The sequence below is a fragment of the Euprymna scolopes genome, chromosome 9, assembly GCF_053919585.1.
Source record: "Euprymna scolopes isolate OS-2025 chromosome 9, ASM5391958v1, whole genome shotgun sequence".
NCBI lineage: Eukaryota > Metazoa > Mollusca > Cephalopoda > Sepiida > Sepiolidae > Euprymna > Euprymna scolopes.
This window is the reverse complement of record NC_136490.1, coordinates 25,978,112-26,000,030: the sequence shown is the minus strand read 5'-3', so window position 1 is coordinate 26,000,030 and position 21,919 is coordinate 25,978,112. Positions and strand designations below refer to the sequence as shown.

The 21,919-nt window shown below is 32.1% G+C and overlaps 1 protein-coding gene across 9 annotated transcripts in view; it reads left to right on the top strand.

Moving 5' to 3' along the window:
- The window catches only part of LOC145284468 (maternal embryonic leucine zipper kinase-like), a 303,478-nt gene that overhangs the window by 213,245 nt on the left and 68,314 nt on the right, over positions 1-21,919 (top strand). For all 9 annotated transcript variants that reach the window (XR_013868840.1, XM_080133303.1, XM_080133306.1 and 6 more), the window contains 6 exons: positions 2,741-2,854; positions 4,862-5,327; positions 7,217-7,334; positions 11,842-11,998; positions 13,274-13,377; positions 13,864-14,044. Coding sequence is in view for 8 of the 9 variants with exons in the window: in XM_080133303.1 (XP_079989429.1) it covers positions 2,741-2,854; positions 4,862-5,327; positions 7,217-7,334; positions 11,842-11,998; positions 13,274-13,377; positions 13,864-14,041 (1,137 nt within the window). In the remaining variant the exon portion in view is untranslated. The remainder of the gene's footprint in view (positions 1-2,740; positions 2,855-4,861; positions 5,328-7,216; positions 7,335-11,841; positions 11,999-13,273; positions 13,378-13,863; positions 14,045-21,919) is intronic.

Genomic DNA, 21,919 nt, shown 5'->3' with positions numbered 1-21,919 from the left:
AATACCATAATACTTAGTTCATAATACCTTTACATAATGAAGGTCCATACAAAATATTAACCATATTGACCCAGTAGTTTCCAAGAAAAGGTGAAACAGACAGAAAAATAATAATATAGGTATACATATAAGTATATATTTATGTTTCAAATATAAATTATTATAGCAGAAAGGTTTTTCAAAAGCTCAATAGTGTAAGACTAGAACTGAGACTAACACAAAGTTTAATTCTAGCAAAGTCTCGACTTTAACATTTGACATTGACAAATAGTGGGCACCATCTCTGTTAGAAACCATCATGTCAGGTTTGGTCATGATTGATCCAGTGGTATGGGCTGTAGGAGAGTAGATATACATATGCTATGACCTTGACCTTTGACTGTAACCTTGAAAAATGATGTGCACCATTCCTAGGTGGGGGGACCATCATCATGCCAGTAGGTTTTGTCATGATCTGTCCAGTAGTTTGGGCTGTAGAAGAGTTGTATACAAACATACATGAACACTATTACTTTATATATACTAGCAAAAGTACCCGTCGTTGATTAGGTTCAAAAACAGCCTACAGAAAATGGACTCTGATTTATGAAAGTATGATAGGTTATGAAATGGAAGGGTTGTAAAGAGATAGCTTCGAATTTGGGGGTATCAAAACCAAAGCGAAATATGATGAAAGTAAAAATAAAATAGATAACCCCCATAATTTATTATACCATACCTGTTCACACTGAAACACTTATCACAATATTCTGTGGATCTATATTAAAAAACCTTGTTAAACTTTGTGACATATTTCCATTCTATGAAGGTCAGGCGCAAACGAACCCCCCCATAATTTTATTATACCATATTTTTTCAAACTGAAACATAATTATCAAAGTATACTTACGTAGATAGATATGAAAAGTCTTTATTAAAGTTTGTGCCTATTTCCATTCTATGGAGGTCAGGCATGAACGCAGACCCCAAAATTTTATTATACCATCCCTATTTAAGTTAAAAGATCAAACATACCCATTCCTGTGTTTCGATACATCTATCATTATATGTGATCAATTTTCTATAATAGTCAATCATATAGGAGCCTATTTGTGACCAGACACACACACACACACAGACGTTCAGCTTTATATTATAGATATATAGATGTTTATTTTAGACTGGCACATGATATAAGTATAAAGTTTATTTAAAATATTTTTTTGAAGGTAGCAAACTTTAAATTAAAATAAATCCTAGAAATATTTCTATTATATGAATATGTGGTTCATTCCAAAGTTTAATTTTTGTTATTTATAATTTAAATACATTTCAAACATATGACCCCATGTGTATATGATGTAATCTAGAGGTCTTAATTTCAGAAACTATGCATTAAATTAGGCTGTATTTCAACAATAATGTGTCAGATGTATTCTAAGTGGTCTATTGTGCCTGGTTTATCAGTGTAGGCATGTGACTTTACATATCCTCCAAGAAAATTATCTAATGGGGTTAAATCGCATTAATAAGGGAGTTAGTTGATCGGTCCATTTTATAAAATTATTCATTTATTAAATGAATCTCTCAGTAAATTGATCGTATTGTATGTTGTGTAGCATATGGCTCTGTCCTGCTAAAAAACATAATAAATTGCAAAACAAAGCTGAACTCAAATCCGATAGTTGCCAAATTTGCAGTTTAAAACAGTTTTAAGTTTGCCACACACACACACACACATATATATATATATATGTATATATATATATACACACACACACACCACATTAATGTTTCTCTCAGTAAATTGATCATATCATTTGCGATTTGAAATTAGTGGGTGTCAGTCTCTTCATAACGAATTGCCAAACCAAGCTGAACTCAAAATAATCTATAGTTGCCAAATCTGCAGTTAAACAACATAGTTGTTGATTTTGAAGTTTGCTGCCTTTAATAAAAACACCCTGTTCTTAAGCAGATCACATTCTATGAGGGTGTTGTGATTTGCATGTATGAGTGTAAATAATCTCATTATGAAGAAAAAAATCTATAATACAAATTATAAAATGCGGACTGCATCAGTTTCCCTGTAGAAGTTGCATTTATGTACATGAATACTGAGGATGGCTTTACTAAGAAAAGACAAAGACTCCATACATTGTGAACAGTATAAATATCTTGGTGGTCGGCCCAAACAATTGTATGCTCTGTATGGAAAATAAATTACTTTTGAATTTGTAAGAGTGTGATATGATATATTTTATGCATCCACATAAAATGTTATTAGGAGATATAATATCTATTCATTTTCTGTACTTAAACAGTGCTCAATACGTTAGTAGAGCTAGGTTGTAAGTTATGAAAATATGTGGCAATTAAGCTACATAATCTTTTGTTTTAACTTTGTAGGGAATATATCGGGTGCGTCACTCTACATAAAACAGATCAATAGAATAGAAAGTAGAAGTCAGCCAAACCTTGGCGTGAAGCCTGGGTGGGAATAACAATAAATTTGATTGGTTAGCAAGCTAAAACCACATGCACTTTAGCCTGATGATTCCCTTTGAGGATGGAATGCAGAAGATTCTGTGTAGCTTAATTGCCATGTATTTTCCTAACTTACTATATAATTTTAAACAAATGAGTATTTTCATTATCATTATTTATTTGTTGCATTTGCATATTCTATTAAATTCCAAACTATCAATAATTATTCGTGTCTAAGAATCCTAATTTTAACATAAATATTTTTCTATTTCAGTGGAAATATGATTATCTTACGGCAACTTATTTTCTTCTTTTGGAGAAAAATGTTAAGAATCAGCCATTAGAATTACATGATGACAGACGACTTTTACTCCCGTTACAACTCAAGGTAAATCTGTTTTTGTACTTTCATTTCATTTTAAATACAAGCAGGAATTGAACAATGACATTCAGATGTCAAATATGTAAAACATAATTTTTTTTTTTTTTTTTTTTACGCTTACATTAGATGAAATTTATTTACGATTGCAGAAAATGGATACCTTTGAATAACATGTTTGAACACTTGCAGAATTCTTTCTTCAAATATAGATCAGGTATCACCATTGGACTTATTGTGGTCAATGTTAGGAAGTGTATTTCCCTTTCTAGAACTTAAGAATAATTGTTCCACGTATGTCGAAGTTCAGAATGTGGCTCTTAATCTTTCAAAGCTATCAGGCGTTGTCTGACCAACCAACTGATCATTCGAGAATAAATGTGAATATTTATAAATCCAACTGTATTTTCCAGCATTGTATTCTTCTCTCTTTTTTTCTGACCCCCATGTGTTATCTATGATTTATGATTGCAACATCATGTTCAAGAAAGATATATCTGAGCATGCGTTCATTAAGAATGTAAAAGCTACGATATACAATATTTAAGTTTTAAAACAGTTTCAAAACAGAACAAAAAAACAGTAAGAACTGAAATCCGATGAAGTTTGTGAGTGACGGCAATGCAATGAGATTTTTGTCTATTTTCAGATTCATCTAATGATATAACGTATATGGGGGAAAAGTTATGCTTTGTCAATATTCGCAATAATATACATAAAGAATCAGTAATTTAATTGGTACGCTGACAAAAGGAGGGTGGACCTGTAAATTTACCCTTGTCCGTTCGTCCAGCTGCACTTTTCTCAATAACTATGCCCATTTGCTCCCCTAGGGGTGCCTTTCGGATTAAAATGGCTAAAATTGATACTTTTGTGCTTATTAAAAAAAATTGATGCCTTGGATTTTATAAAACTTCCTGAAAAGTTGTAACTAACTGATTTCTATATAATTTTGTTTGTCTATACGTTCAGCATTGCCCCACCCCCATTTAGCCCCAAAAGTTCTCAGGGGACATCAAATCCTGGTGAAAATGAACAAACGGTGCAGTTTTAGGCCTTAACATATGTAAATTTGAGTTCTGCACCATGCAAAAAAAAGAAATGAGTAAGTCCATCATTTCCCCCCCCCCCCCCCCCCCCCCCGCTTGAGCCCCAAAAGTCCCCAAGGCCTTAATATATTTAAATTTGAGTTCAGCATCATGCAAAACTGCTAAATAGACATACACAGAAAATTTTGGACAAATATGGTAAAATAGTTCCAAAAATGGAGTGTTTTTTATTAGTCCTGAAAGAGCCTCTGGGGCACACCCAAGAATTATCACGAAGTATCGACAAACAAAATTATATAGAAATCAGTTAGTTACAACTTTTCAGAAAGTTTTATAAAATCCAAGCCATAAATTTTTTTAATAAGCACAAAAGTGTCAATTTTAGCCATTTTAATCGGAATGGCAAACAGTTTTCCCGGAAAATCCGTTCTATTATTTTTTTTTTTTACTCGTATGTTTAATGTTTGTGCAAAGTTTCAAAAAATCCCAAAAAGTGCAGATGGATGAACGGAAAGGGTGAATTTACAGGTCCACCCTCCTTTTGTCGGGGGACCAAAAAAATAAGCAAATACTTCCGGCTCTTAGTATAAACACATTTCTACTGAGTGGTTATATATATATATATTTTTCTTTTTGAAGAGGAGTTATACCGTGAAAATTCAATGAATATAATACCATAATATTATTCTACATTACGTTGGTAAATAATTAATTTATAATTAAAAGTTCCTTCAATATTGTCGTTTATTCTTTTTACTGTGTCTCGTATCCAATGGTATTTTTTCTATGAGACTGCATTGTCAAAGCCTTTCAAAAACAACTCCTTACAAACTATGCATAATGCTTCAACCAAACTACATCTTCCTCAAAAATGCGTTTTTAAAGCCATTTTAAATTTTATTTATCTTTTTCTAAACTGTTTTGTATGTTTGCTAATAAATATATTTTTTTCTTTCTTACACTGTAGACTTGTAATAATAATAGCTGTGATGAGTTAAAACATACTGACAGATATCTGAAAGAACCGCTTCCTTACCACTTTGAGCAAACTCCAACCTCCATCAAGAAGGTCATAAAGGACATGCCTGCCAATGAGCGTTCAATCAATGCCAGGGCTTCAGCTAGAAAAAACCATTATAACCAAGCAGTATCTCAGCTAGATGAGACCTTTCTTGTACCTATGAAGGAGGATAAGGCTGCTAACTCAAAAAGGAAACCAAGTCGGGATTTAATCGCCAGCCCTCGGACGCCAAGACGGAAAGAAAACAAAGAGAATCTCCTAGAGACGCCGAAGAAAGCGGATGACACTTTTGCGATCCCCTATTCGGTGGGGACGCCACGTTCTCGCGCAACAAGCAAGTCACTAAAGACACCGAAACAGAATCGCTCTCCTCTGATGGGTAAACAGCTGCAACAGATTTTAGATAGCAAAAGTGAGTATTCTGTAATGCCCATTACCAGTGGGGAGAGCGGGGTGGAGCAAAAATAAATCTTGTTTCATTCGAAGAATGAAGAGTAAATGTTAAAGATTGCGGTCAGTAAAATTCAAGAAAAAAAAAAAACTCTATGTAGGCATTAAAAATTGTTTTTTGTTAAACTTTATTGATGTGATGAATACAAGTACATTCGAGTTTCTCCTCATTACAAGATGATTGGTTGGTTAAGCCATAAATGCAGGCTGGTAGAGCCACTCAAGAGAGACATCGAAAGATATGCAAGAGCCTCACATTTCCTGGCCCAACCCCCAAAATCAACAGATTAGGCCATTCCTGTAATGATCTGGTCCCTGTTGATTTTGTGGTGGAAGTTTAGTTCTGTGCAGTTCTAGGAGGTCCACCCTCCTAGGCTTTGCCTTCTCCCTTTGGGAACGGGGTTAGTCTAATCCTGTTTTTACCAGCTGAGCTTTTCAAGCTAGTGCTGGGAACCAGAGCTTTTACCTATTTTAATAATTTGTGAGAATCCACCAGCAAAATTTATCGATTTTTTTTTTTTTTGCCCGGGATCGATAATTTCACCATAATATAAAGTAAGTCTTTTAATCTTTTCTATTTCAGTCAATAACTTTCTTTATACAAAATCAATATTTGATTGTGGTTTATCCCTTTTTCCTGTAGAGTGTTGCATCATGTTAAGAGTAAAATGTAATTTTATTTTATTTATTTATTTTTACCAGAAAATGCTTTGCTTGGATTGAAATTATTTTCACCATATTTCAAAAAAAAAAAAAAAAAGAAAGTGTTTTTTTTTAAAAATTCAAAAACAATTTTTTTTAATAAACTCTTGTTCACTCCAAACAAGAAATAATCCTACTTAGATATAAGGTGGTGGTGGTGGTGCTTGTTTAGATACAGTTCACAGATTTTTTTAAATATATGATTTTAAACAAAAGTAACAGTACTTGTCATGTCGAAAATAGTAATTTAGAAAAATTCATCAAGTAGAAAATTATAGTTAAAAGTAATTTTTACTGTAAATTAGGGGTAAATGGCATTTTGCTTAGATGTAACCACTTTGAAAATTGCGAATAAGGAAAACATACTTCCTTTTCGGCAGTGTAATGGCTGACATATTCATTTAGCTTTTATAGTGATAGACTTTTTTTTTTTTTTACTAAAAACACAATAGCATATGTTTTACTTGATGAATGTTCTTAATTTTGGGATATATTACTATTTTTGACATGACAAGTCCTGCTTTTGCTTAAAACTGCATATTTAAAAAATTGTTCTGTCGACTATCTTAACAAGCACTGTAAGAGGTTACCATATGGGACCATGTCTACAGCAGACTATGTGAGGAGATAAGTGAGATGTCTGTTTACATTACATTGAAATTTCTCCATGTTAGTACAGTCAGGGAAGCAGGAATCAGAAAGGGAATTCCTAAATCTAGTAATCTGAGAAAAGAAACTATTATAGTAGGTTTTCCAGCATCTAATGATCTCTAGAGTGAAGAGGATAAATTTTTGCTGCTAAACGTATTTGTTGCATGTATGTATGCTGAGGAGTTTTAAGTGCAATTTCATTAAATTTTATTAAATTCTGTATTTGTCTATACAGAGTTACTTCCCTTGGAAAAAAAAATCTCAGCATAGTTTTTTAAAAAATAAACGAAACAAATTGCATGCAAAATACACTATGGTGTAATGTTGGGTAGATGCAGCTAATTATATGATAAATTATGCGTTTATGAATTATTTTGAAGGCACAGAATGTGTAATCCCAATCCGACATTGTTAGACCCCCCTCCCCACCGCATCCCCTCCGCCCAATACCATATTTTTGTACTTTGTTTTACACAGAACTTTTTCATTTCTCTTTAGATGAAGCGTCAACTCCATTGTCGAAGGCCGTTCCTTCAATTGTGCTTTCTCCATCACGATCAGTTGACTCCCAACTCCACAACTTGTCGCTCTTGACTCCAGTCTCAGAATCTAATAAGTAAGTGAAAATGTCCTTCGCTTTTGTCTGATAAAACTTTGCACGTGTGTGCATCTCAACATGAGTGTGTACTAGAGTCAAAACCAATTTTATGTACGCCAAGCTGGACTAGCTGGCATTGCTTATGGCAAAATATAACATCTTTTAAAACTTGTGTTGCTCTCTCTCTCTCTTTTCCCTTACCTGTTTTCTCCTTCCATTATTCTCTCTTGATGTTTTGGTGGTGGATTTTTCCAGGAATGTATCGGCAAGGGTGATTTAAAAAAAAAAAAAAATTATTTCTCTTTTGTTTATGCATAATTTGGCTGGAACCCCTGTCGATAAAATCTGTGCCAGTTTAGGGCCAGCATGCGAATAATTGCAGGGCTCTACGAACAAATTTATCTTCAGTTGACCTTTAACAATTAAATATTTTCGTTTAATAGCCAGATAGAAAAGTTACTAGCCAAACACATATGACTTTTGGAATATGACATCTTTGTTCTGTGATGACTACGTACATTATAACTTTTTTTTTTTTTTAAAATAAGTGTAATTCTAACTATGATTTGAATTTTATGATATTACTTGAAAGTATAAACATTCAAATTTCTTTGCCTTTCTCTAAAAAAGAGTATGTTGTTCTATTGAACGTTTTGTTGTTTAAATAATTTGACTTTGCTCGTTATATTAAAAAAATTTTAAGGCATTCTTCACTCATTATTGAGCTTTGAAAGATTGTCAGTGAAAAAAGGAAAATCATGAAAAGATAAACATTTTATTATTTTCAGTTCCCACTTGGAAAAAATCGCTTGCAAATGTGACTGTTTCACTCAACGTAAAGCACTGAATTGTTTCTAAATTTTAGATATTATTCATCCAAGGCAACGCTGGTCAAGAAAATATTAGATTGGTGCAAAAATAATGTCGTTTTTAAATTTTCAACTATATATATATATATATAAACATTATTGCATCAACCTAAAACCATATTTATAGGGTTAATGTACTGTAAAACACATCCAATAAAGACTATCATTTCTGTTTTGGTGTTGATTCCTAGGATCTCAACTGGATTTTTTCACATTTTTTAGATGTTTTTATGAAAGTTTGTGCTGGTTTAATGAAGACATTTGCGCATCGCGACCATCTCATAACAAACTCAGAGAAAACATTTCGCTTCATAATACTTGATTCAATATTTTTGTATAAAGTGCATCATGTTCAAATGTTTATGCACTTCATCTGATTTTGTTGTAACGTGTCCTGATAAGGAAATTGTGAAATTGTTGCATGCAAAAAAAAAGAAGAGCATTTTTGTATTTCTTTAAAAAAAACAAAAAAAAACAATCTTAACATTGAAGATATTATCCCAAACTATGAAAAACTTTATTTTTCTGGACAACTGACTCTGATTAGAATGTGACGTTAAAACTAGTTTAGTTTTGTGGTAGTTAAAATGATTATTCTTTATCACCTCCTTATTATGATGTTATTATTGGTTGATTGAGGCGCTTCTACTGGGGGAAGCCTAGAAGTCATAACCAACCCTTGTGGAGAACATGGTAAATTAAAACTCATGTCTCATATTTCTCCATTGCTTAAAAAAAAAATGTCTGCCAAATATTTTGCATTTTTTATCAATATTTCTACTAATGTTTAAAATATATTCAACATTTTGGCTGTAGATAGCATAAAACCTGTGTCTATGAATAACTATTTTATCTACTAAATAAACTACAAATGTATGTATATGTTTATATTTGTGTGTATATATACTAGCAGGCCACCCGTCATTGCCCAGTCATATAATACGCTGAAATATGATATTTTGATTAATGCAGATTTTGTATTTATTATCTTATATTGGACCCAATATATAGTAATGATTTAAAAAGTAAAAAAAAAAAAATGACCCATGCGCCACCAACCAGAATCAAAACCAAAGCATTTAGCTTACGATTTACGTTAATGCCTGAGCTATGAAGACATGTTTGCTACAAGGCTAAAAAATTAAAACATGATGAAATAGCTATTACGTTACACATGCATATTTATAATGCCATCGTTCAACCTTTACCTGGCAAATTCTATTTTTTTAATTTTCACACTTTTGCACCAATTTTTCCCTGACTAGGACCCAAATATAAAGTTTTGCATGGGTTCGAATACCCTATACATGAAGTTTCATGTCTGTAGACCAAAAATTGACAGGAGTTTTCCCAAGACGTACCAATGATGGGTCAGCTCTTTTTGGCTGAATTATCCCAACATAAATCTTCAGCGACCATTGGAAGGAAAGAAAATGAACATTTGATTAAATAAACCGGTATCACGGAGTTTACTTTTTTTTTTTCTGTTTTATCAATTTATTAAATTTGAGAGGAAAAAGGGTGGGGCTGGATATGCAGGAGGGGTCTGTTTAAAAAGGTGTACATCTTATATAGAGTTCATTATGCTAAGGAGTGTGTATGAGTTAGGTTATGTTATTGCTAGGCCATTTTGCAAGGAGAAATTTCATCTAATGGGGACATTGTTTAAAAATCTCATTTTTGATGTTCATATAGGCTATAGCTGGGTTATTTATTGCTTGAATTCTATATTTTTCGGTCGTGCATAACGAGCAGGTCTTGGAGGTAGGGTCATAAGTTTATTTTTACATCAATGACTTTCCATTCAATTTTATAGGGAGTGTTGGATTCGTCTCGTGACCATATGGTGGTTGCTAAAGAAGTGTCGAATCTCTTTTCATATCATTTAAAGGAGGAGTTGTGGACAATATAGTCTCTTTAAAAGTACCCTGGGTCATCCCAATGTAAATTTCCTCTTTATTGGAGTTACTGCCAGAAATGATTTTGGCTTGGTAAGCTAGAGATTTAATGGTGCAGCTTCTTCCCAAAGAGTAAGTATGTCCTCCTGCATGAACAGTGGAGGTTAGAGGGGTTTTATTTAGGTAGGGGGTTTTAGAGGTTAGGATTGAGCCAACAGAAGGGCAGCATCTCATCCCCAGCATCAGTAGAATAATCTCCAACCTGTCATCCAACCGAAAGATTTCCAGCAAACTGCCCCGTATTACGATAAGGCCCTCTGAGATAGCGGTATATAGAGGATATATCATATATACAGACAATGCAGACCTAGAGTTAGGAACATTATTTGGTCCCCCCCCTTCTCCCTCAGTGTCAAATACAATATAGGCAGACAAATTCTCCTCCTAGTAGATAGGCACTTTCTGCCCATCAACAAACTCCAAAAACTTTAACAAAAACATTCTCAAAACCAACTACTTCTGCCGTGCACTGGGACTCAGACATAATGAGTGGCGCTTTCTCTGTATATTTGTCTATGTTTCGAATATTTGATAGAAGTATAATTATGCTTCTTTACATTCTATACATTTTATCAAATCTACATATTTTCGTGTGCTTTTACAAGATTCTGCTTGTATCGCAAACCTATGTGATGTCATCAATATATGTAATGTGATCATGCATGTTGGGATTTTTGTGGAGAAATAAATTTTCATTTACCTCAGCGTAAACAAATAGTAATTAATAAATGAAATAGAATGTTTCTATGCGGTCAAAAGAAATGATGCTCCTGCCATATTTTCAAACTCCCTTCGACAAAGTTAGATATGCCTCATTTGTATGCATTTTGAATTTTTTCAAAGGAGATGGCATCAAATGGCACTGATGTTATGGAGGGTTTTTAATTCTTTCCTTCTGCAAAAATTTAGACACCAGGATCGAAAAGTGGGATTGACAAGTCAGCGCCCCTGAGGATGAGCACTTTTACCTGCAAAAAGTTGCCTGAGCAGCTTGGTTGGTATTCCTTAGGCAATTAGCAATATTTTCTCTTAAAGAGAGAAGGCAAGGCTTTAGAGGGTGGTCCTCCTAGAACTGCACAGAAGTATCATTACACTGTAATCAACAGGAACCAGATCATTACAGGAATGGTCTAATTCCTTGCTTTTTGGGGCTAAGGATAAAAATCCCTGATGTTGTAAAGAAGTTCACTTAATCTTTGTCGAAAGGCCAAGGAGCCATAAAAAAGAGCCATAAATGAAAAAAAAATCTCTATATATATATATATTGTGTGGACATATAGTTTTTAAAAAATAATTTTAAGTTATTCATACTAGTAATATTGTGAGGTATAAAATTTTCTCATATATATATATATATATATAAAACAATTACATATTATATTCAAGACCTTTTTTATTGATTATCAACAAATTTTTTTGTGGCAATTAAACATGGTTATTAACATAGCATGAACCCACCTGGTAATGGTTATTTTTCTAATTATCATTACTTCTATTTTATGTATGAATACTTTGTTTAAATGAGTTATAATTTATGTATCCACTATAGCAACATTTTTCTTTTCTAAAACATTGAATCACTGTATGTGGTGATTGTGGTTTAAGTTTGGATTAGTTTAAATTACTATTTTCTAAAGATGGTGGAATTTAAAAAAGTAAATGTCCCCCAATTTTAATCTTTTTCTTCTTTTTTAACAGAGCCGCATCGGTTGACACAGATTTGCATAAGTCTGGATTTCAGCGCAGTGCAGAGCGCAAATCTTTCAAGGGATCCATGTTTGGTAGTTTGGAGAAAGTTTTCAAAATCTTCAGCCCCAGAAGCAAATCCGTCACTCATGGTCCTCGTAAAGTTAAAGTAAGTTTTTTCTGTTTTCCAGTTTTTTCTTCTCTTCAATTTATTTATAATTAGGAAATAAACAAATGATGAAAAAAAAAAAGATTAACATTAACGACAGAAAAATCTAAATTTCTTCTGGTGCTACTAAATCAGGCTGTCTGAAGATATTGACTTTCTGACTTGAAATGCGCTAAACATTGATGTTATTCTTGTTTTTCCTTTCCCTTGATTATGTTCTCCAAACTCAAAGACAAAAACAACTTTTATCTATAAAACAATCAAACCAAACACCATAAATAAATGTTTGACTATATAAAGAACTTGAAGCATAATATTTTTCTTAAATTATTGTATTTGACATTAAAAATAATTCAGAACTATGAAACAAAAGCAACAAAACAATCAGGAACAATTTCTATCCCTCTTAAGATTGGTTAATTCAGGATAAATTCTTTGCAGTGTATTTAGTATTTAGATAAATATATTTCACATGGATGCAGTGAAGTGTTTAAGTTTTGTTTGCACATTTTTGTAAACTTATACAGAAAAATAAATAAATTTTTAGTTTTAAGGAAAACAAATTAGAAATGAGTTATTCCTCTTGCTGATTTTGCACAAAGTTTGATGTATTAGCTTAAATCCTATTTAGGTCCAACTATTAAAATCTCACAAGATAAGTTTATATATATTATAACTAAGCACCAGCTCCTGTCCCATCGCCACAATGTTGCATCACTGTGCCTGTTTTATAAATATTTTAATGGAATGTGTTTTGATGAACTCATTCCACTTGTACCTCCTCGACATACATATCTCCGACAAACCCGCTTAGCAATAAGATCTCACCCTTTCACTGTTGATGTCCTTAAATGCCAGAAAGCTTTTTATTCTAATAGTTTCTTCCCTCGAACAGCTAGACTTTGGAATTCCCTTTCTGCTGCCTACTACCCTGGCTGTACTGATATGTAGAATTTTAAATGTAACATAAACAAATATCTTGTTAATCTTTCCTATATATGGCCCCAAATAGTAGCCCCTTATCTCCAAGTGGCAATATGCTTTGGAAGGAGTGAACATGAGTAAAATATAATATATATATATATATATATATATATATATATATATATATATACACATACATATTATAAGTTTAATCAGAATGAGAAACTATACAGAAAAGTATCGAAGTCTATACTCTCATAAATCTGGAATTTAGTTTTAAATGAATTGTCAATAATCTGAAGTTTCAATGTTGCCTAATTTTTAGTTGATATTTTGTATTTTCCATTGTAGAACACACATAATGTCTTCCGTACAGAACAATATAATGCTGATTTGGTTCTTTGCAAGTTGAAGGACAGTATTCAGAAGAAATGTGTTGGTTGCAAACAATCAGAGTAAGTAGATACTCACGTTTTTAATTTGAGAAAAAATAAAATAAACTCCTTGTTCTGCAGATTGATCAAAATCTGATTGAATTAAAAAAAAGGTGAAAGATGCATATGAATGAAAGGCAAATAAAAAAAATTTTATGAAAATTCCTACAAATGATAATAAAAAACTTTTTCTCATAATTGTCTTTTGATAATTAAAAAATGTAATCTTTTATAATTTTCCTTATTTACTTTTAGTGGCCGTTATAATTATGATATAGTTTTAATGATTCCTGTTTATTTTTTTTCTTTTATATTTTAATTAGTAACATGTTTGTATATGTGTATATCTGAAAATATATAAATTTCTACAAAGATATTTATGAGGGAATTTTTTTACTTTTTTCTGTTCCTTAACTTGTCTTTCATCAAGATGTTATTCCTTAAGTATAAACTTTTTTAATTAAATAGGATTTCAAACTTTAATGGTTGTATTATTTCTTGTTGTAGTTATGTCCTGCGTTGTTTTGTTGCTGATGACAAGGGAAAAGTGAAACTTTCCTTCAACCTGGAAGTGTGTGTTTTACCAAAGATGCCGTTTGTTGGAATTCGGAGCAAACGGGTTAAAGGGGACACATGGCAGTACAAGAAATTCTGTGAAGATATTATTCAAACGTCCAATTTATAAAAGGTAAGACGTCTACATTATTTCGTACAGTTTTCATATGAATATATGTATGTAAAGTAAGTTTTACCTACTTGGTGTTACCGGAGAGTTTTTTTTTTACTTTCATTTTTATTTTTGCTCATTATTTTAGTGGTCCTAGATATTAACTTAAGACATCCCTTGGTGACGGCACATTTGGTGGTTCTGGAGTTGCCCCATAATCATCATTGCTCCCAAGTCCACTTTGGCCTGGAGTATTAATACCTGTCAGGGCATCTGGTGTTACCAGATCAGGCTGTCTGAAGATACTGTCTTCATGGACAAAGATGCACCAAACATTGACATTTTTTTCCTTTCTAGTTGCAAAACTCAACCATGTTCTGCAAAGTCTAAAACAAAAATAATTTTCTTTTACAAAACAACCAAACCAAATGCCATGAATATTTATTTGAAGATATAAAGAACTTATTGAATTCAGCACTTAAATAACCTAAAAATGGTTGATATACCATAAAACAAACACAACTAACCAAATCATTATATTAGTGAAGAGATGGAGTAGAAGAGGTCTGCGTTTTCTCTTCATTTCTTATAAAAAAAATAATTCTATGAAATGAGGTTATAAAAAAAACAATATATTTTGAAATAAAATCAATCTGCTGCCATATGAACTGTTGAAATTTAAATCCCATAAATACTAACACTATTTTCTTGTTTTACTTTTGTGAATGTTTGATCACTAAATTATTAATTGAAATATTTGCTTTTTGGTAAGCTAAAATAAAATCATTTTTGCAATAAAATCAATTAAGACATTTTTATGTAAAGTTAAAATTTTAATTGCAGAAATGATTTTGGGTTTTTAATTTAGAATTAACCTACCAAATCTGGCTGGTGTTGGTCAAGAATTTTTTTACTTTTTATTTTATTTTATTTTTTTGTCCTTTCTTAAACTATGGCTTTTCTAATTATTTTTAAAAATAGTATTTTGAAAATTGAATTTAATTATTACCTTATTGTTTGGTCATTAAATTATTATTTGAACAAAATTGTTGTAAACCTGTAATTATATTAATGTAATTTTAATCTGTTTATATAATTATTGAATGTCTACCACTTTCAAAACTTTCAATCTTTTTAATACATGAGGATTGATATGTATTCAGACCAATTATATCAAATTGGTATGGACCCGAATCTACATGAAAATGGAAACTACTTGATGCTCTTTCCGTTTCATAAATATATTTGAAAGTATCCTGTACCTCTACACGGCCACCATTCGCCCATCTATGGAGTATTGTTGTCACATTTGGGCTGGTGCATCTGCTACTAGTCTCTCACTTCTGGACAGGGTTCAAAAGAGAATCGCCAACCTGATAGGTCCTGAACTGTCATCTAAGCTTCAACCTCTGTCCCATCAACGAAATGTTGCATCCCTCTGCCTGTTTTACAAGTATTTTAATTGTTGATGCACCGAACTACAAGACCTTTTACCCTCGACAGACTCGACAAGCAGCAAAGTCCTACCCCTACAGAGATTCCTCGGTGTAAGGAAGCCTTCTTCTACTCTAATAGTTTCTTCCTCAGAAATGCTGGACTTTGTAGCTCCCTTCCGGGTTCCTACTTCCCCAACTGTACTGACATGTAGAAGTTCAAGTATAATGTGAATAGACATCTTGCTGCTCAACTTTCTACAAAGTATCCTTTCAACTTTTGTCCCCGATAGTAGCCCTCCTACATCAAAGTGGTACTGTGCCTTGTTTGGGGTGAAAATGGAATAAAAAAATAATTAAAAAGTCACATTTTCTATTCAAATTCTAGAATAATTGTAAAAAATTGAGCAAACTATTTCACACACACACGGCATAATCATGCTGACACGCCGGTTCTCATTAAATCACTGAAGTTAAGCGACGTTGAGCCTGGTCAGTATCAGATGGGTGACCAATTTGGGAATTCCAGGCGCCATATGTAGGAGGACATTAACCCCTTCCTGCAAGAATTGTAAAAACCTTACATCGTCATCTCTTTTAACGGGGATATACATGCGACTGAGGATCGCTTGTGAATTTCATAGGGTTAGTGCCCCCCACCCCACATGTGTATATACATACATATCTGAAAATAGGACAATTAGATTACAAATAATACCAAACATTAATTTATTATAAGCTGTTTGAAAAAATAGTTATGCGAGTGAGATAAACAAATATTTGTTTGATTTACGTAAAGTGTTCCAAAAGAAAATTTAGTGAAATTAGAGTAACCTATTCTAATGTTAATATAGTTGTGATTGATTTTAAAAAAAAAATGCTTCACATTTATTCATTTCGATTGAATATTTTGTATGTCAAACACTTTAATCTATTTAATTCCTTACAAAGATTTGTTAGATATTGGCCGGGCAATGCCGAGAGATGTACTGATCAATGATTATGATTGTTATTATTATTTGTAAAAATAGAATGACAGAATATCATAGCAAAATAAATATTTAGAGATAAAATGTTGTAAATGTTTTCATAGAAAAGAATGTTAGAACACAAACAAAAATTAAAAAATAGGTTTGGCCTCTAGAGTCTGAGGTAGCATGATGGAAGGGTCACTTAAGATGATGTGGGCTTTAGGAGTGAGCTTGAAAGACATGTATCATTTTTTTAGTTGGGAGTCTGAGAGATCAGAGTAGGTAGCCAGGAGGAGAAAGACGTTCTACAGATGGTGATGACTCCAAGTAGGAGAAGGTGTCGAATATGAGTCTAGGACCAGCTTTGCAGCTTTCCAATGGGGGCAAACACTCAGTAAATAAAGCTGCCTTGAATACCACCAAGACTTTGAGTTGTACGAATGTTTTTCTGAGGATCCATCAAATCAACTTGATATTTTTTTCAGAGAAAAATAAAATAAAAAGAATCCGATGTGTAAAATTCAGACATGTTTAATTTCAAAGATGAAAATCCATCATATGAAGAAGATGAATTAATATTTCTTTGAATTCATAAAACAAATGACGACAATGAAGTTGCCGTTGATGAGGACGGGTATCAATAATGATGACAGCGATGATGTTGAAGTCGAAAATTCATCAGGACGTTACTCAAAGGGAAGTAGAAGACAACCCGATTTTTTTATGATCAACAATTTGAAGGATTATCAAATCGACTATTGCTATTTCATGGATAATATGCCAAAAAGCTTTAATGAAGCAATTAATTCAGAACATTGTCAGCAATGGAAAATAGCAATAGAAAGCGAAATAAATGCTTTAATAGAAAATAATACATATTTAGTAGTGCCTCTCCCAAAGCATAAACATTTCTACAAAATGGATCTTTACAAAAATGACTACAGCATTAGACATTGAACAGCACAAGGCTAGATTTGTTGCTAAAGGATACTCTTAGATTTATGGTGTAGAATATTTTTCTATGTTTTCACTGACTACAAATCTAACCACAATCAGATTTTTATTGCAAATCGCATCGCAATATAACCTTAACACCCATCAAATGGATGTAATAAATACTTATTTAAAATGCCCCAATAGACCGTGAAATTTATATTACCCCTCCAGAGGGATTCATAATGAAAAATAGAAATTGCATATGGAGACTTAACAAATCACTGAGGCAGAGCAATCGAATCTGAAATACAGTATTTCATGATTATATAATTGAACAACTATTCAAACAATGCCCAGGGGACCTCTGTTTGTATATCCAAAACAAAGACAATAAACTTCTGATTTTAGTTTAATGGGCAATAACATTTTAATCGCATCAAATTGTGACATGATGTTAACCGATGTTAAGAACAGATTAAATAAAAAATTCAAAATGACCAATCTTAAGATATGGTTTCTGAGTATAAAATTTACTCATGAAAAAGGAATTATTAAAATGAATCAATCGCGGTACATTGATAAAATCCTATTAAAGTTTGGAATGCAAGAAATGCTCTACACTGGTCGAAAATGATATCAATAAAAATACAGATACAAAATCTGAAATAATTGACTATAAACTATACGGAGAGATAATAGGAAGCCTTATATACTTAATGACTGCTACAAAACCTGACATTTGTTATGCAGTAACAAAAGTATCACAAAAATTATCAAGGATTTAAAAAGGGCTAAACAAGTCTTTCATTATTTAAAAGGAACTAAGGAACAGCACTAAGGAACAGCAGTGTTTCTTGTGAAAGTTTGGTGAGGGGGGGGGACCATAGATTGAAGCTCAAATGGCAAGTGCTCATCTGAGCTTCAATCTATGGTCCCCCCCTCATCAAACTTTCATGAAAAACACTCGTCTGGCCAAAACTACTATCAATAATTTCCCACACTCCTTGTCTGTGCCTATGTAGATTCCACGAACAAAGCTTCTTTCGTAGAACTGCATGCCTGTGGAACTCTCTTCCGATTGCTTGCTTTCCAGCTGACTAGAATCTAATTGTCTTCAAGTTCAATGTAAACAAGTTCTTGATGAACCATTCTCCTAAGTAATCCAATTTATAAAATTCCCACTACTTATGTTTACTATGCTAAAATCACATTGACTAATGTATACCCGTTAACCTTTATCCTCGAGTGGCTTCTGGGCCTTGATAAGCGGCGATTCCTGTTTTTAAAAAAGTATTTAAAAAATCAAGTCCCCTAAAATTAGAAGGATTTTCAGATTCAGGTTGGGGAAACGATGAAGATCGATAAAGTATATCTGGATATTGTTTTAGACTATCAGAAAAATATTACTTCATGGAAATCTAAAAAGCAGCAGTTAGGCGGAATTCATTGTGCTTACACAAATCGCACAAAAAGTACTCTACCTAAAAGCTATTCTAAAGACTGTTTTAGAACCACAATTAACTAAAACTCCTGAAGTAATTGTGATAATAAAATTAGCATAATCTTAGCGCAGAACACAGTAATTCATCAAAGAACTAAGCATATAGATATTAAATCTCACTTCATAAGAAATGAAGTAAAAAAGGAATCCATTATTGTAAATTACATAGAATCAGAACAAAATATTACTGATACATTTACAAAACCGGCGACAAAAATAAAACGTTTTGCTTCTAAACTTGTTGGAACTTGACTTTAAATAACTTTTCATAAGCCCAGATATATATTTAAACAAAAGAAAATTGTCCTGAGCAAGATGTTAAACTGCATTTATTTTGTTTGTATTAACACTTTTAATATACTAATGCATAACAAATGTTTAAACTTTTACTAAAATAAAAATAAAAAAATCACTTTTTTGAAAACATTTTCTTTGTATGTTTTTTTTTTTTACAAACATTTTTTTACATACTTATTTTAAGGCACGCATAAATTAAAATTTACCTTTTTTTACTTTTATTTTGTGCACAATACTCTTTCTAATATGCCAAAGATTTGACAAGTCTTTCCTATTTTCTTTTGCTTTGTTTTAATTTTACTTAACAAAAAAATGAATAAATACATGTTACATGCTTATTTGTGTGTGAATGTGTGTATTTTAGAATGGGAATGCATAATAATAATCAAAAATGGCTTCAGTTTCACATGCTCACTTTTTTCAAGATAAAAATTAAAATCAATTTCTGGGTTTGTATTACTGTACACATAGATTCGAAAAAGTTGTCAAAAAACAAATATATAACAAATAAATGTTATCAAAGGCAAGATAAGTTACTTTTCTACCTAACTGGATATATTTTTTGTGTTTTTATTCAGTGTAACATGTTTATTCAGCTCGAAAAACATGAAGAGTTTACCGATGTATTGGAAAATTCAAAATGGCAGCCGACTCTCTCTCGGAGAGGGTACGTTTGTTAAAAGGTATTATAAATAATAAACTAGACAAAATACTGTTAGAAAACAACCGAATACATGTCAACTTATGTCACGGTAACACATATTGAGCGAATTTCTAACAGTATTTTATCTAGTTTATTATTTATAATACCTTTTCCCAAACGTACCCTCTCCGAGAGAGAGTCGGCTGCCATTTTGAATTTTCCAATACATCGGTAAACTCTGCATGTTTTTTGAGCTGAATAAACATGTTACACTGAATAAAAACACAAAAAATATATCCAGTTAGGTAGAAAAGTAACTTATCTTGCCTTTGATAACATTTATTTGTTCTATATTTGTTTTTTGACAACTTTTTCGAATCTATGTGTACAGTAATACAAACCCCAATTTCTTTTCTTTTTTTTTTTACACATATTTTTCTTTGATATTTGAACAAAATTAACGAATGGCTTCCTTTTTCACGTGCTCAAATTTTAAGATCCAAATGACTTCTCTTCTTATTTTACATGCTGTAACTTGCTTTATTTTACATATTTGAATATATAAATATATATTTGAATAGAATTAAACATGAACTGAAAGGACTTTACCATTATATAAAAATAAGAGGTTGTTGCCATATTTTTGATACATAATGGAGTATGCTCCCTGAAAGTTAGGCGATCCTATTTATAAATGCTGTCGATAGGAACTGACGAATCAAATTCACATTCTGTTATCAACCAATCAAAAGCCAGAATTGCTCCATAAAAATCGAATCTTTTAGCATTCCAGCACATAATTTTCTCATGTCAACACGAGAAGGATCTTTTGCTCTTGGCTTGCAAAATTATAAAATCCAGAACCTGTACATAAAATTCTTCATATCCAGGACTTGTATAAAATATCTACCCATTGGAAACTCTTCTGAAATTAAACATGGCTTCCGATTCAAGTTACATAAGACCTCTACCAATTTCTGCCCGATGAAATGAGAGCAAGCTACCTTCATGGTTTAAATAAAAGGTTCCGTTCAAAATTCCTGGTGCTACCAGATCAAGGTATCTGAAAATAGGAGTTTCCTAACCTTAAAAGCATATGACATTGGTGTTATTCCTTTCCTTTTGTAATACATTACCATGTTCAGCAAAGCCAAAAACAAGTTTCCTCTACAAAACAACCAAATCATGAATTAATATTTGAAACATAAATGAGTGGAATTGGCATCAAATAACCCTAAAAGAATTAGATAGATTGATATGCCATAAAACAAAACAACCAAACTGTTTAAAATTCAATACAGTTTCTCCAAAGTGTGACAAGATACACATGAAGAAAAGTCGTTTGTATCCGACAAAACGTTGTAAGAGAATAACGCTCAAGATGAGAACAGTAGTGCGAATAATCCAAATTATAAATCCTCATCTCAAAAATGTTGAAATATAATAAACCTAAAGGTAAATCTTTGTAAACAAATATCCGAGAAGAAACTGATATAAATAAATTTTTTTATTGCGATATAAGTTTTACTAGTTTATTGATGCTTGATTTATTTATTTAAAAATTTTTACATTTTTTTTTTTCTCCATTCTTGATGGTATGGTTTCTGTAGATTTTTAAAAGACGAAGGAATGTATTTAAACTTGTCGAAGATAGACTTGACTTTTCTACACCCAAACTCTGGTCTCTGAAAAGGTTAAAGACCTAAGGGTTCTATCTTTTAGAATTTCGCTGTCAAAAAATGATGCAACTCTTTTTCATTGGCCAATCAACAGAGGCAAATTATAATGATTTTGAATTTTCTTTCTTTAAAATCTATCTTTATTTTATATTTTGCTGCCATTTTATTGAGAGTGCGGGCAGGAATAGGAAAGATTGCAGGAAAATTAAATCTCGGCCCAATCAAGCCACATTCACCAGATATAATTGCTGACCGCCCTGGCCATTTAGTTTATTGAATTCCTTAGCCTGCATTTGACAATTAAGATATTCTCTGCTTATAGAGAAGCAAGAAGGCGTTGTGGATGGAGGAGATGCGGGGAGAAAGAGGTTGAAGGAGTCTGACTGGTAGATTTTATTGTAAGATTTTTTTTTTTTTTTAATACTTTATTATTATC